Consider the following 13,618-nt stretch of genomic DNA (forward strand, 5'->3'; position numbering starts at 1 on the left):
AACGCCGAATTCCCGAATATTTCCGCTTTTCCGATTGTTAGACACACTGGCTTGTAGTGTGCTGCGCAACTTCACACTCGTACTGAACATTTTTTTACAGCGCAGCTGTATGTGGCTAGCCGATTCATCCGTCCGTCCACCCGTCTGTCGCCTGTACGCCGAAAATGCCTCCGGCGCAACCTCATGCGCATGCGCGAAAAATAACAAGAGAGGCGTGCGATTGGCTGCGCCAGTAGTGACGTCGTTGCCCTGCGTCGCAGTCTGGTTCCTCTCCGGCTCCGTAATGAGTAGGCTACGCGCCATACGTACTCCTGAAGAGCACGCAGCTTTCGATCAGCAACTCCGTGAGCAGAACCGGGAACAAGCTCGTCTACGCCGTGCCGATGCTGCAGCCCGCGCACAAGAACAGCCTCGTGCAGCCGAGCGCAAGCAGGCACTGCGTGCCGAGGATCCGGCAGCCTGCCAAGCCGTCGCTTAATGAACCATCGGGATTAACCCAGTGTTAAAACACCGGAGCCGCATGTTCCAGTTTTGCTGGTTAACCATCTGTACGGAGTGTAAACTGGGATACAGAGCGCAAGAACGACACAAGGACGAAGCAGGAACACGGGACGATCGCTTTTATCTAAGAGCTTGAATTTTTTGGCATAGTAGTCACATGACTGCCCTTTTCCTTTCTTCTCTCTCTTCAGTGTGTCTGTTGTAGTGGCTTCCCTGTGAGTAAGCGCTCGTACCGTGTTCCTGCTTCGTCCTTGTGTCGTTCTTGCGCTATGTATCCCAGTTTACGATTCAGCTACCAACACGCCCAAACTTCCCTGAATGCTTGGTCGGTGATTTTTTTTCTTATCCTCCCTCGACTAACGGGAATAAAATCAATCGCAAACAGCGATTAAAGAATACGTTTCATGTTCGAGCTGTGTCTGGTTATTGCTCCAGCCCATGTGACGCAGCAACTGGATTTTTCTTTGCTACGTTGCCAAAGTGAAATGAAATAAGTTAGTTGATGGTACCTCCCAAGGTTTCAGTTACATCTATTACCTAATTTATTGCAGATTTCTTCGGACAACGGTCTAGTGAATTGGCGACTGCCCATTTCATGATTGCTCACGATCTCCCACAATGTTTACAAAAACATGTATGTTGCCATCATTACGGCATGTTGGTAGTAGCTTCATTGCCACTAAGTAGAAGGCGACAGAAAGGGGTCATTTGAGTAGCACGTGCCGATCTCGCAAGGAAGGCCGGCTGCTCACCCCCTCCTATCATCACGGAAGGGACCAGTGATAAAGCCTCGCTCTTTCTATTCACCGTTCGCCTATATCCCCAGTGTAGGGTATCAAACTGCACACTCGTCTGGTTTACCTCCCTGCCTTCTCTCTCTCGTCAAAAGAATGATGATGCAACGTTTACGACTACGGACCACAATGGTCCCAACTTTATTTTCATGCTATTATTATTTCGGCACTACCCCGCTCTCAAGCTATGCCGAAATGCGATCAAACCAGACGGGTGTAGTGTCGGGACGTCTACGCAGCAATGTCAAGAGGATGAAGGCAATGTATGACGCTTGTTGAAAGAAGTGCACCGGCCCGAGTTAGCTTATAGTCCTGTGAATCATCGTGTGCACACGGTGTTCACTCTCTTCCTCTTTTATTTCCCTTTCCCTCAGTGTAGGCTGGCAAATCGTAAGCTAGTCTGGTTGACCTCCCCGCCTTTCCTGTCCTTGTCTTCTTTTGTCGAAAGAAGATTGGTGACAACAGGTGTATGTACAGAGAAGTACAACTCACATCTAGGTACATTTAAGTATTCCATACCTCTTGTGTCACAGCGGCACATATTCATTCTAAAGGATTGGCCAGGAGAAGGCACACACACAAGCAGTAGCGCATACCAAATGTATAAATCAAAGACGATCAAGTAAACAAAAGATTCTAGAATATAATGCGCTACTCCCCGAAGAGCTTGGTGTGCTTTACAAGTACCTATGAGCCGACATATGTTCTAGTTTTATGCCGGAATTGTTTACTGCGCTGAAAGAAAGTGTGCTTACTGGCACTGCCTTGTCAGCCTGCAGGGCCATTTGACCATACAGTCGAACCTCGATATAACAAAGTTGTACTTGCTGCGAAAAACTTCGTTAAATCGCAAATTTCGTTAATTGGAGGTTTTAAGCTTTAGCATTAAAACAGCTTTACAAATTCCCAGGGCATTTCTGCTGGATAGCATCTTGTTAGCAAGCACTTATAAACAAATTGCAAGAAGGTCGGGTCATGCTAGCACAGTTATCAGCCCCAGCGCGTGCGGTGCAGATCACGCCGAGCGCAATGCACCAACATGGTTCACGGCGTCCGAGATTTGAATGTGTTCCGTAGCGCGGCGCCACAAATCTTGAGCGCCATAGCTGACCGCGCTTAGTGCCCATAAACGAAAAACAAGTGTAAAAAGATACAGATATTCGTCCCGAGCACGCACGCACACACACACACAAAAACATAGTAGGCGACCCTAATTTTTGACTTGGGTGTTTCTTAGTGGCACTCGCACCTCGGCGTTGGTGTTCCTTAGTTTAAGCGTGTGAAGGTATTTCCTCTGGCACGATGTGCGGGCAAGGAGGAAGCGCAACGCTCGCCACCTGGCGGGGCGTAGTCCCCTAGCGAGCGGCGTACGAAGCGCACTTCATGCGTCCTCTCCGGTGTTGACGTCAGACTTTGTAAGGAGCGCGCGCGCGCAGCTGTTGCCAGCAAACGAGTAGGGGTGCGATCGGAGATCGTTGTTCGTCGTGTTCGGTCGGTTACCGGCGCGCGCGATTGGCCGACGTCGCCAGCCGCGTTTTCGGTGACGTCAAAATGACAACACGCTCCCGTCAATCATCTTGCAACAGAGCACGTCGTCTGCTAGGCGCCGAACCCGACGGGAGTTGAGAATTTTAGAGCGATCATACGCTCGTTACGAGACCGGCTTCGCATGGCGCGTGTGATGGATTGGATCCAACCGATGGCTGCGGCTGTGGAATGGCACGTTTGGATCCAATCCATAGTTTAATTCGAGAAAATGGCACTTGCGTTGGGAACTTCGGTTGTTGCGCTGGCGTTGCTTGACGAGGAAAAAGAGCGAGTGGAGCTGCGAAGCGCGTTTTAAAAAATTGCAGAAAGCGAATTCCGGCGTCGCTTTCGTTTCTCGAAGCAAATAGTGCGTTGGTTGTACAGCGAAATCGACTCCATCATCGGGTGCCAACGAGCCACTGGAATGCTGTTGCTGCCTCTTGAAAATGCGCCACTGTTCCCGTCGTTTCTTTTGCCTTTTTTTTTCGCTGTGCGCGACACCACCTAGGGACGACGCAGAGGAACTAATAGTTACAAACTGTAGCAGTCACACCTACTACTATTTGAAAACGTGTTTAAGCTTGAGAAGAAAAAAAATAATTTTTAGAGAAAGATTTCATTCATTGGAAGACGAGAAACATATCGTTTTGTAGTATACTGTCTGCAAGAAACGACAAACGAGAGAAGTAAACTTCCGGGGAGTTCACCGCTTGCCGATTGGCTGCTCTCTCCGCTCCGTTCTCGCAAATTTTGCATACTACAACTTTGTGACGCTGCAGCAACCGAACAGAACGCGTATCGGAGATCACATTCGCTCTGCTAGGCTGATGTCTACGCAAGGCAACTGTTTTCCATTAATTAGCTGGTTAAATTGTCACCCTCTTGTGCGTGACGTCATGACTTCCGCTTTCTACTTGCGAGTTTCCAGGAATTTCGCCGAAGTCGTGCTCACGTGGCGGGTCTCTGAAGTCTGCGATTCTGTGCTATGGTGTGCAGTAATAAGTAATGTATAATTATTCCAGGCACTACAATAACACGACTAGTAACTAAATTTATGCTCTGATGTCATATCTAAAATGAATTTTGTACTGTACTATTTTTTAGAAGTATTTTTTTCTATTCATCTTGAATTTCGCCCCCGGTCGTCTCGGGAGGCGAGCCGGGAGTGCTGCACCAGAAACACGAGTGTCACACGATGCTCGTGCCACTAAGAAGAAAGGCCACAGTTTCGCCAGAAAGGCGGAGCTCTGATGGCGATAGCAAAGAGACAACTACACGAAGCAAAGTTCTTAGCTTTATCGGTGTCACGTCACTCAGGCAAGCATTAACAGATCTCACTCGATGAACACAAGCTTGCAGTCACAACGCGAGCAAGAGCTTCGCACTGTGTCACGGAAACTTGAGATTATGCGACCGCCAACACTAGACGCGCGGGAACAAAATGCGCGTGAAGGTACGAACTATTTCGGCTGGCCCTTCGCATTTTCCACGGAGAGGTTACCTCCAAGATACGGCGCGTGGCCCGCGCCCGACGCACGCGAGGAGGAGACGCGCGTGCTTGAACACGTTAACATGCGTTCGCTCCCTCCCCATCAGAAGGAATCGCCAGCTCTCGCGCTTCTCCTGGAGCTGCCGCGTCCGCAAGTTGTTTACCAACGCGACAAATAGCGTAGCGGTGTTTCTTGCCTACCGCGTCCCGGCGCGCGCGCTTTGACGGCGGTTTTGACCACAAACTTTTCACGCAGAAGGACGCTTGAATTAAGTTTTGCCTCGGCCAACATCTTCTTTTGTTTTTTGTTAGGTTTACTAGCCATACAGGCTTCAAGCGCATGCTTGAAATGGCGGAAAGCTTCCGTTAAATCGAATCTAGGTTGAGAAATTACTTCGTTAAACCGAAAAAGCACGGTTTTCAATGCAAGATCGCGAAATTAAAATAATTCGTTACATCACAAATTTCGTTAAATCGGGGTTTTACTGTACTTGGATTTGGCACACATACGACCTTCATATACTATCCACAAATGTACCTCCTCCACCGAGATACTGACTGACCCATCAGCAGCAATGCCAAACCCAGGACCATAAAAAAAAATGCACAGCAGCATTTGCACAAAAAGAGAGTATGACTGACTTAAGTGACTCCACAGGCTCTGAACTCATCTACTGAAACAAAAGCAAGCTCTCATAGGGGATACCACAATCTCGCGTACTACTTTGCAATGCACATGTCACCCTTATCTGCTACAGTATTCTGACCCTTGTGGCCTCTAAAATACATGTACGACTATTCAGAGTCCGTGAGGCACACTAAACCTTGTGCCAAATTTGTGCGGATAGCGCAGCCGAATTGTGCATTCAGTCCCCAATTCACATTGCCCCACAGTCACAAATTCGGATCCCAGAGGCAGTGGTGGGCAGTTCTTATTTCTGCGCCTTCCAAAAAGGCGAAGGAAAGATGACGCAATGGCCTAATGGCACTGTGATGACATCTCTCATCATCATAATAGAAGGAACGAATTAAAACAGAACAGGGTTTCGAGCTTTTAACTGCCTTCACACAAAATAATAAGAATTATGTTGCACCTCTTGTAAAATAACATGGCAGCTGCATTGCACCGCGAGTCAATCATGGCTTCTGTTTATGCTAATGGACTGTGCCTGAAGACAGTCAGACAACCAAGATAAAACAAATCAGTCAGATTTATTTACGATTCTCTTACTCCACACTATCGCACATTATATAAACAAAAAGACATAAGCTCAGAGTAATCATAAACGTCACATGAAATACAAGTCTAAATTATCACAACATACAATTTAAAAAAAAAAAAAGGAAAGGAAAAGAAATCAAGTGCCCCAACTATGCGAAAACATCCTCATAAGGGGGCTAGGTAGCACTAAGTGTTTGGGCGGTGTAGGATTAAGGAAACGCAGGCTAATTTTATTTCTATCCATGTTCTCCCTGTCACGTTCAACATACAGCTAACTGTGCTGTTGTGCATGTGTTTCAGCATGTTTTAAGGCTAAGTGTGCTGCACCACGAGCCATCTACACGCTCGGGTATCACAAAGGCAAGCACCACGTCTGTGAATGAGTAAACGTTTTTCCTCGTTTTTCGGGTGCAAACGCAGCCCAAACAGCAGGATGAGAACAAAAATAAAAGCACCCAAACAGGATTCAAAATGCCTTTCCTACAGACCCCCCCCCCCCCTAAAAAAAAGAAAAATGTGATTAATGTTAGAAATCATCTAGATGTGCACACCTCCAAGCACACTGTTCAGAAGAAAGGTAGACGCAAGTGATGACAATGTCTGCCGTCTTACACGAGGAAAAGAAAACGCCAGTGGGCGAACAAATATTGACCTTCTCAACACGTCCTAATTACAAATTCATTCAACAAGCAACACGTGAAACAGCAAAAGTGGCAAGCTAGCACTAAAGCTTAACATCATAGCAAACTTGCCGCTGCACGGAGCAAGAAGCGAAAGAACGTTGTTGCCAACATTCTACTGTCTACTAGCAAGTATGATAGGGAAACTAGGGAACCCATATTTCACACTGCATCATAGCCAGCGGCAAATAAAAGCCCCGCTGTGTGTGGGTGGCCCACTTTTGAAACCAAGCATTCTCACATTTTTCTTGTGCAGGCACACATACAGAAAAAAACACCTCGAGATAGGAAAAAAAAAAAAAAAAGAAAACAAGTACACCTGAAATGAAGGCGGGCTCAAGAATTTGAAAGACCCATGCTTTTTTTCTTCTGCCTTCGCTTTCTGTTTTTCTGTTGTTGCTCGTGAGCAGCACGACCCGAGTTGCACTAGGCAGCTAGGAGTTTAGTCAGGCGGCCGCTTCTCGGAGTGCTTCTTGGTGAACTCCTCAGCGTTTTTCAGGAACTTCTTTCTGTCTTTGCTGTACTCCTCGGCAAGGTCGGCACGCAGCGGGTGCTCTGGCTCTGGGTCATTGACTAGTGCAATCAGGGCTTGGATCACTGCACAGAAGAAAAAAGACCGCACGACACTTAATTCAACTGCAATGTTTAAAGTGGCAAAACTGCCAAGATACACCAGGTGTCTCGTTCCAATGAAGAGCAGACCTAACAGCTCTCCCCGCTTCATTTGTATCCACCACTGAAACACACATTTGAGGCGGCAGCTGTTTTCTGAAAAACCCCTGCTTAATATACATCTTTATTTATTTGTTCGTTTTTTATTCCCATAGTCCCAAGCCATTTTCTTGTGCTTTGGTTTCAAGAGCAAGAAAATAATGCAGATCCCATGCAGTGTGGGATTCGAAGCATTGTGCAGGCAGCTGGCTAGCTATTCAGCAGTGTTAGTGGTTCTGCAAATCGTTACCAGATGGACCAACATGTTTTTGAAGATCAAGCAAGTATGAGTGCATGACATGAGTTGCAGGATGTGTGTGATTACAACAGCAAAATTATGTTAGTATGACAGTGATGACATGACCAATCTTTTTGAAGCAATTGATTAATGGGCTTTAATGGCACAAGGGCCAGTTCTGGCCAAAGAGTGCCAAACGCATGGTGTAATGTGTAAACTCAATAAAGAATGTAACATGCCTGTAAAAGGGCCTAAAATGAGGCGCTGCAAATTGCTTAGAATATAAATATACTAAAATAAAGGCAATGATTATGTGTGCTATGATCATGAAATCCTTACAACGAAGGATGACCAAAGGCACATTTATAGTTCGACGTTATAGGCGCGTGGACGAGCGCCGTTTGCGGTCAGTCACGCTACATCGGTGGCGCTGCACCAGCCGAGATGCCATCCCCTTTATATTTTGACACGCGCACCATCGGCTGCTATCTACGGAGCATGTGCAGAACGTTCGCCAAGACGCGCGCCATCCGCAAAAGCCGTCTGTGGAGTTGTGTTGGTGCCTTTTTCTTCGCGTGCAATGCATTGTGGTGCGAGAGTTCCGCTGACTCCGACGCGCGAATGGCTCAGAAGCCATATCGGCGCCTGGCCCGTTGGGGCGCATCGGTGCGCCCGACTATAGCGGGGTCGTTTTCGCCGACGTGACGTAGCGTGCGCATGCGCGGGCGTTACGTCGGACTATAAACGGCCCTTATGAAAGATGTGTAGGTGACAGTAGCAGTTGTACCTCAACAGAGCCCTTCTAAGCAAGAGCGGGGAGGCATGTACATGCTCTACAAGTACGCTTCCATTGCAGCTACAATCTTCAAGGGGAGGTCGTGCTACAAATAACCTTAGTAAGAAAGTGTTTTTAAGGCCTCAGATTCTGATAAAAAGTTTTAACACAGTTTTAAAATTAAAAAGTGGTGCATTGACGAGAAAACATGCGGGGTGGAGAAGTATCCCTATTGCAAAACCCGGTATCCAGTGTCTAGTGCCATGCCGGATTATAGGCCCAATGTTGCGCACAGGATGCTGGGGCGCTGGGCAGGTGCGGCATAGTTGGAGGCGCTGGGTACTGGTGTAAAAAGGAGCTCTAGCGTGCGAGATAAGCGGTGCCTGGCCACCGAATACAGGAAGCAATGCGAGAGCGTTTTAGTGCAATATGAAAATGAGAAAAAAAGGTAAAAGAAAAAAAGAACTTTGCCACCAGGATTCGATGCTCTGAGCTACAGATCCCAAGACTGGTACTTAACCTCTGGGCCACACCAGCAGATATTATGGTGTGAATAATTTGCCACATCAAGACCCAGGTACAGCTTTAGTTTCGCAGACATGTCTCACACAGACATGGTAGATGCACAATCGCTCCGCAGCTAAAGCTTACGCCTCTATCAGGCAGAAAAAGTTGTTGTCAGTACTCAATAGTATGCTTATAAGTGCCACAACACATCTTATTTTGCGATTGGTATATAAAATCCGAAAAAAGTCCTAAACGAACCGCCAACCTGGGACGCTGTACAGCCTGTTACTGCCGATTTTGACAGTCGTTTCTTGTTCTTCGCGCAAGGGATATGCAACGTTTTCTTCGTTCAATGATCCGCTTCAATCGACACATCAGTCTAGTCGCATATCTATGTCAGAGAAGCATAGGTTGCGTAATGATAGGTTGCGCATTTGCATAATAATCGCACACGTGAATTTTGTCGTCAAAATTCGATTTTTTTTCTTTCCCGTGTAGTGATTGCACCCTGAACTTGTTGCAGCGATATGTCATGTGCCAAGTCTAGCTAATGATGATCGCACTTACCATCTGTCGAATGCTAAGCGAACAACTCTTGAAGGCATACGAAGCGGTCTGTACGAACCCAACATTCTTAAGCAGATGCCCCATTTCATTCCTTTCATCACTTTCCGCACTTGCAAGAAAAAAAAAAAAGCTACAACCAAATTTGCCTTGGCTTTATTATTTGTAGGCTTCATAATGGTTTTAGTCAACAACAACAACAAAAGGGCGCCTTTCGATTCTTCTCGTCTGCACTTGTGGGCACGCAACAAATCGCAAGCGGCAACGATAGTGGCCACGTTTACACTGATACATTACAAGTGTACCCTATACGTATGCCGACGCTTGTAACACAGATAAAATATTCGCACACTCTTAGCAGAAATGTGCCATATTAGGATAGCAGTGAAGACAAATGCCGCAGTTTCCGCAGCATGCCCGCCATGTGTTTCTATGTCACTGGCAGCTAAACGCGCCCATCTCTGTTTCTGTCCCCTCAAAGTCGACATGGCTATGTCATTGTCGCATACTTGGCAATATTTACGATATTATTCATTACTGATATGGAAGAAACTGTTTCAATGCACGTAATGTACTCGTGAGAAGAAAAATAATCGTGTTCGGCACATTCAGCTTGCTTGGCCGGCTGCCATTGTTGTTTTGGTGTCCCGCACTGACAGCGCATTGACAGCGCCTGCGCATTGACCCGCTGTTGTCCCGCAGCAAATGCGGGATGAAAAAAGAAAATGTTTCTTTTCGTGGGAAATTTAACCCGCGTACTGATCGCAGCCCTAAATTTGCGTCAATTTTTTAAAAAGTGTGATCATTATGCGAGTCAATACGGTAATGCAAGTGAGGAAAAGCTCACAGAAAGCGTTTATTTTCATTGCAGTTAACACTCAGCCGAAGTCCGTTTCACTAGCACTGTCTCCCAAAAGCGCCTTGTCGGAGATACTTTCCCACAGAGAGTATAGTCTTCAGTGCTTTCAAGTTCGTTCGAGATGCCACACTTCTTAAAAGAGCGACTGACGAGCCGAGCCCATCAGGGATGCTGGCCCATGCATCCACGATCCAGCTACAGAGCATTGCTGGAGAGGCCCATTCCAGCCATTTGGTAGCCATTACTTCCAGGTATCCCGACTTCATCCACTCTTGGTAGCAGCGCTTGATCTGGTCTTTAAAAGGCTTGTTAATGCAAATGTCCAATGGTTGCAACGGGCATGTCATCCCTCCACGAATGACGAGGAGTTCAGTGCGAGATTCGCACAGTAGTTTCTTCAAAGAATTGGCCAGGTGACAGTGAGAAGTTTCCAACACAAGTAGTGATGGGAGCCTCCAGCAGTGCTTCAAGCCGGCGGCACCAGACAGACTTGATCCAATCAGGCATCAGTGCTTCATCCACCGACCCTTTGTCTCGGCATCCCACAATATTTTTCACGAACTTCTCATTTTTCAGCAGCGTCTTTCACTTGAACACTTCGTAGGGTGGAAGCTTGCAACTATCCGGCATGCAGGATAACATTATGACTGCCCGTATTTTCTCATTGCCAGTCGACCTTACGCAAACTTGTTTGGAGCCTTTCTCTTGCCCTGTGAGCGCCGACAGCATGTCAAGGTACACAGGCGTCTATCGGCATTGCTGATCTGGGGAGGTGTTCTGTAAGAGTCTACTAGTGGACATGTCCATTTCGTCTGCTGCTGAAGTGCTGATTGGTTGTGGCTCCTCACTCCTGTGAACGCGTAGCCCAGCCCAGCCAATCAGAACTTCAACAGCAGACGAAATGGACACGTCCATTAGGTGGAGCCTTACACATGCCTCCCCTGGTCTAGATGAAAGTAAACATTCTTCCAAAGCTTGATCACTTGCCATTGAAAAGTCACAAGCTGTTTTTTGTAGCTTTCAGGGAGTTACCGATATTGACGTCCGCCGACGTAACGTGGACTATGTGCGTCTAGACTCCAGCAACTATGTAAGGGTGAGGAAGCTGATGAATAAAGTTCTTAAATTTTGATAATTTCGGGGATGTATATAGGCATAATTGTGACTACTTTATCAAACAGCACCGCTTGGACAGCAACTGCCTTAAGGGGGTTCGGAGTTGCATTTTCCGGTAGGCAACACCTCTTTCGACTGTTATAGCTACACCACCAGATTACACGACAGCATTGTCGCTATCTTTCCGGAAAATGGCGTATAGCCGAGGAAGCTTGTGTATGTAGATTTAAGGTGCATCTTTTGAAGACACATCACCTTTCGATTAAACTTATGTAGGAGTTCTTTAATGTCATCAATGTTCTAGAGAAGACCACTGAAGGTTAATTTTAATATTTCAGTATCCATGTTAAGAGAGAAGTTTGTGCTGCATGTCAAAGACAATAAGGTTAACATCACTTAGCTTCCAGGGCCCTTGGCCCCATAATGCGAGGTTTTTCTTTCTTGCCATGATCCTGATACTCATAGCGGTCCTTTGGCGCTGGATGTCCCCTCTTGTGTGCGCTGTGTTCGTCATGAAGGCTTAATAATAATATTTGGGGTTTTACGTGCCAAAACCACTTTCTGATTATGAGGCACGCCGTAGTGGAGGACTCCGGAAATTTTGACCACCTGGGGTTCTTTAACGTGCACCTAAATCTAAGCACACGGGTGTTTTCGCATTTCGCCCCCATCGAAATGCGGCCGCCGTGGCCGGGATTCGATCCCGCGACCTCGTGCTCAGCAGCCCAACACCATAGCCACTGAGCAACCACGGCGGGTCGTCATGAAGGCTTCACCTGAATAGACAAAGCCTTGGAACCTAACAACCCGGAGGTCGATGGGTCCCTGCTTTGGGGACAGTGAAGCTGTGCTTGCTGCTGCTGCCGAGGGGGCTAGTGGCACGGCCACAGCCACACTCCGTGTGGGCCGGGCAGATGCCAAAGTCTGCTGTGGCGTTGCCCATTACACGCCACATCAGCATGCCCTGCGGTATGAATAAATGAAACACGCTTCTGTGCTTCTTCGAAGGAAATGTTCTTTTTTACTGCGATAGTTATGTTGTTTTCTTTTTTCTACGTAGGCCATGATTGCGAATGTGAGTATTGCAAGCTCGGACAGTGGAGCATAGCACTACAGTTGTCAGATTTGTGTTCATGGTTGCTACATTTTGCGCATGCCAGTCGGCCTCGACAACTTTGTGAGCGATGGCCAAACCTTTGGCACTTGGAACACCTACGTGGATTTGGGATATACGGTCGTACTCAGATTTTGGTGTATCCCGTATCGAGAGTCTCTGGGGGAATACTGGAACCAAATGTAATGATTAGATGCTTGGTGGGAATTTCCATGTTGTCTCATTTAATCTTTGTTCTTTGTTCTTGGGTGACATTCTGTTCTTTCCAGCTGCCTAGGAGCTCTTCCTCAGTCAGGTTCAAGAGATCAGTGTGGGCTCTGTGACTTGTACATCAGCAAGTGATACGAGTTTTGAAATATTTCCGTACTGAAAGCTTGTCATGAACCTCAAGCAGGAGGTTGCCGCTAGCCATTCTTGTGACTTTGTAGCTGGGACCAAGTGTGTCGTTGAGAAACTTAGCGACGGCAGATGGTGTAATGGTTCGAACAGACCTTTCGGTGATTTCGCTATACAGTTAAACCTTGATATAACGAACTTGACTATAACGAAATCCTAGGTATAACAAAATATTTAACTTTTCATAACTTCTTGCCTATAGAACACCATGTATTTAGAACTTCAATATAATGAAGTGTGTTTGTATGCGATTTCATTGCCGCCGCAAAGGAATTCCGAGACAATAAATAGAAACTTCCGTGAACGCGGATGGTCAAATGATTCATTACAAACGGCTGCTTGCTCTCAAAGCAACAAGAGCGACCCCCAAAGTGGAGGGCAGGTAGGGCTCTACTTAGGGCAGGTAGTGACGGCGGATCCGGATCATGAGACGGAAATCAGAAGAATAAGAATGGGCTGGGGTGCGTTTGGCAGGCATTCTCAGATCATGAACAGTAGGTTGCCATTATTCCTCAAGAGAAAAGTGTATAATAGCTGTGTCTTACCAGTACTCACCTACGGGGCAGAAACCTGGAGGCTTACGAAAAGGGTTCTACTCAAATTGAGGACGAGGCAACGAGCTATGGAAAGAAGAATGATGGGTGTAACGTTAAGGGATAAGAAAAGAGCAGATTGGGTGATGGAACAAACGAGAGTTAATGACATCGTAGTTGAAATCAAGAAAAAGAAATGGGCATGGGCAGGACATGTAATGAGGAGGGAAGATAACCGATGGTCATTTAGGGTGACGGACTGGATTCCAAGGGAAGGGAAGCGTAGCCGGGGGCGGCAGAAAGTTAGGTGGGCGGATGAGATTAAGAAGTTTGCAGGGACGACATGGCCACAATTAGTACATGACCGGGGTTGTTGGAGAAGTATGGGAGAGGCCTTTGCCCTGCAGTGGGCGCAACCAGGCTGATGATGATGATCATGTTCCGTGCAATAAGATCCCATCAGGCCCTGTGCACTGTGCGCTTTAGGTATGCGTGAAAGTGTGTGAAAGTGAGACAAGAAAGATGGTGGCTTCATGAGTGCCGCCTTCCCGCACAAGCAAAGGCAAAGAGGGGGAGGGGAGCGATCTCGCGG

General features: G+C 47.0%; 1 protein-coding gene across 1 annotated transcript in view; it reads right to left on the reverse strand.

Moving 5' to 3' along the window:
• Positions 1–5,504: 5,504 nt before the first annotated feature.
• Ubc10 (ubiquitin conjugating enzyme 10) overlaps positions 5,505–13,618 on the reverse strand; it is a 40,211-nt gene continuing 32,097 nt past the window's right edge. The window contains exon 4 of the mRNA XM_050193741.3: positions 5,505–6,810. Coding sequence (XP_050049698.1) covers positions 6,656–6,810 — 155 coding nt within the window. The 3' untranslated portion in view covers positions 5,505–6,655. The remainder of the gene's footprint in view (positions 6,811–13,618) is intronic.

The sequence above is a fragment of the Dermacentor andersoni genome, chromosome 3, assembly GCF_023375885.2.
Source record: "Dermacentor andersoni chromosome 3, qqDerAnde1_hic_scaffold, whole genome shotgun sequence".
NCBI classification, from domain to species: Eukaryota; Metazoa; Arthropoda; class Arachnida; order Ixodida; family Ixodidae; genus Dermacentor; species Dermacentor andersoni.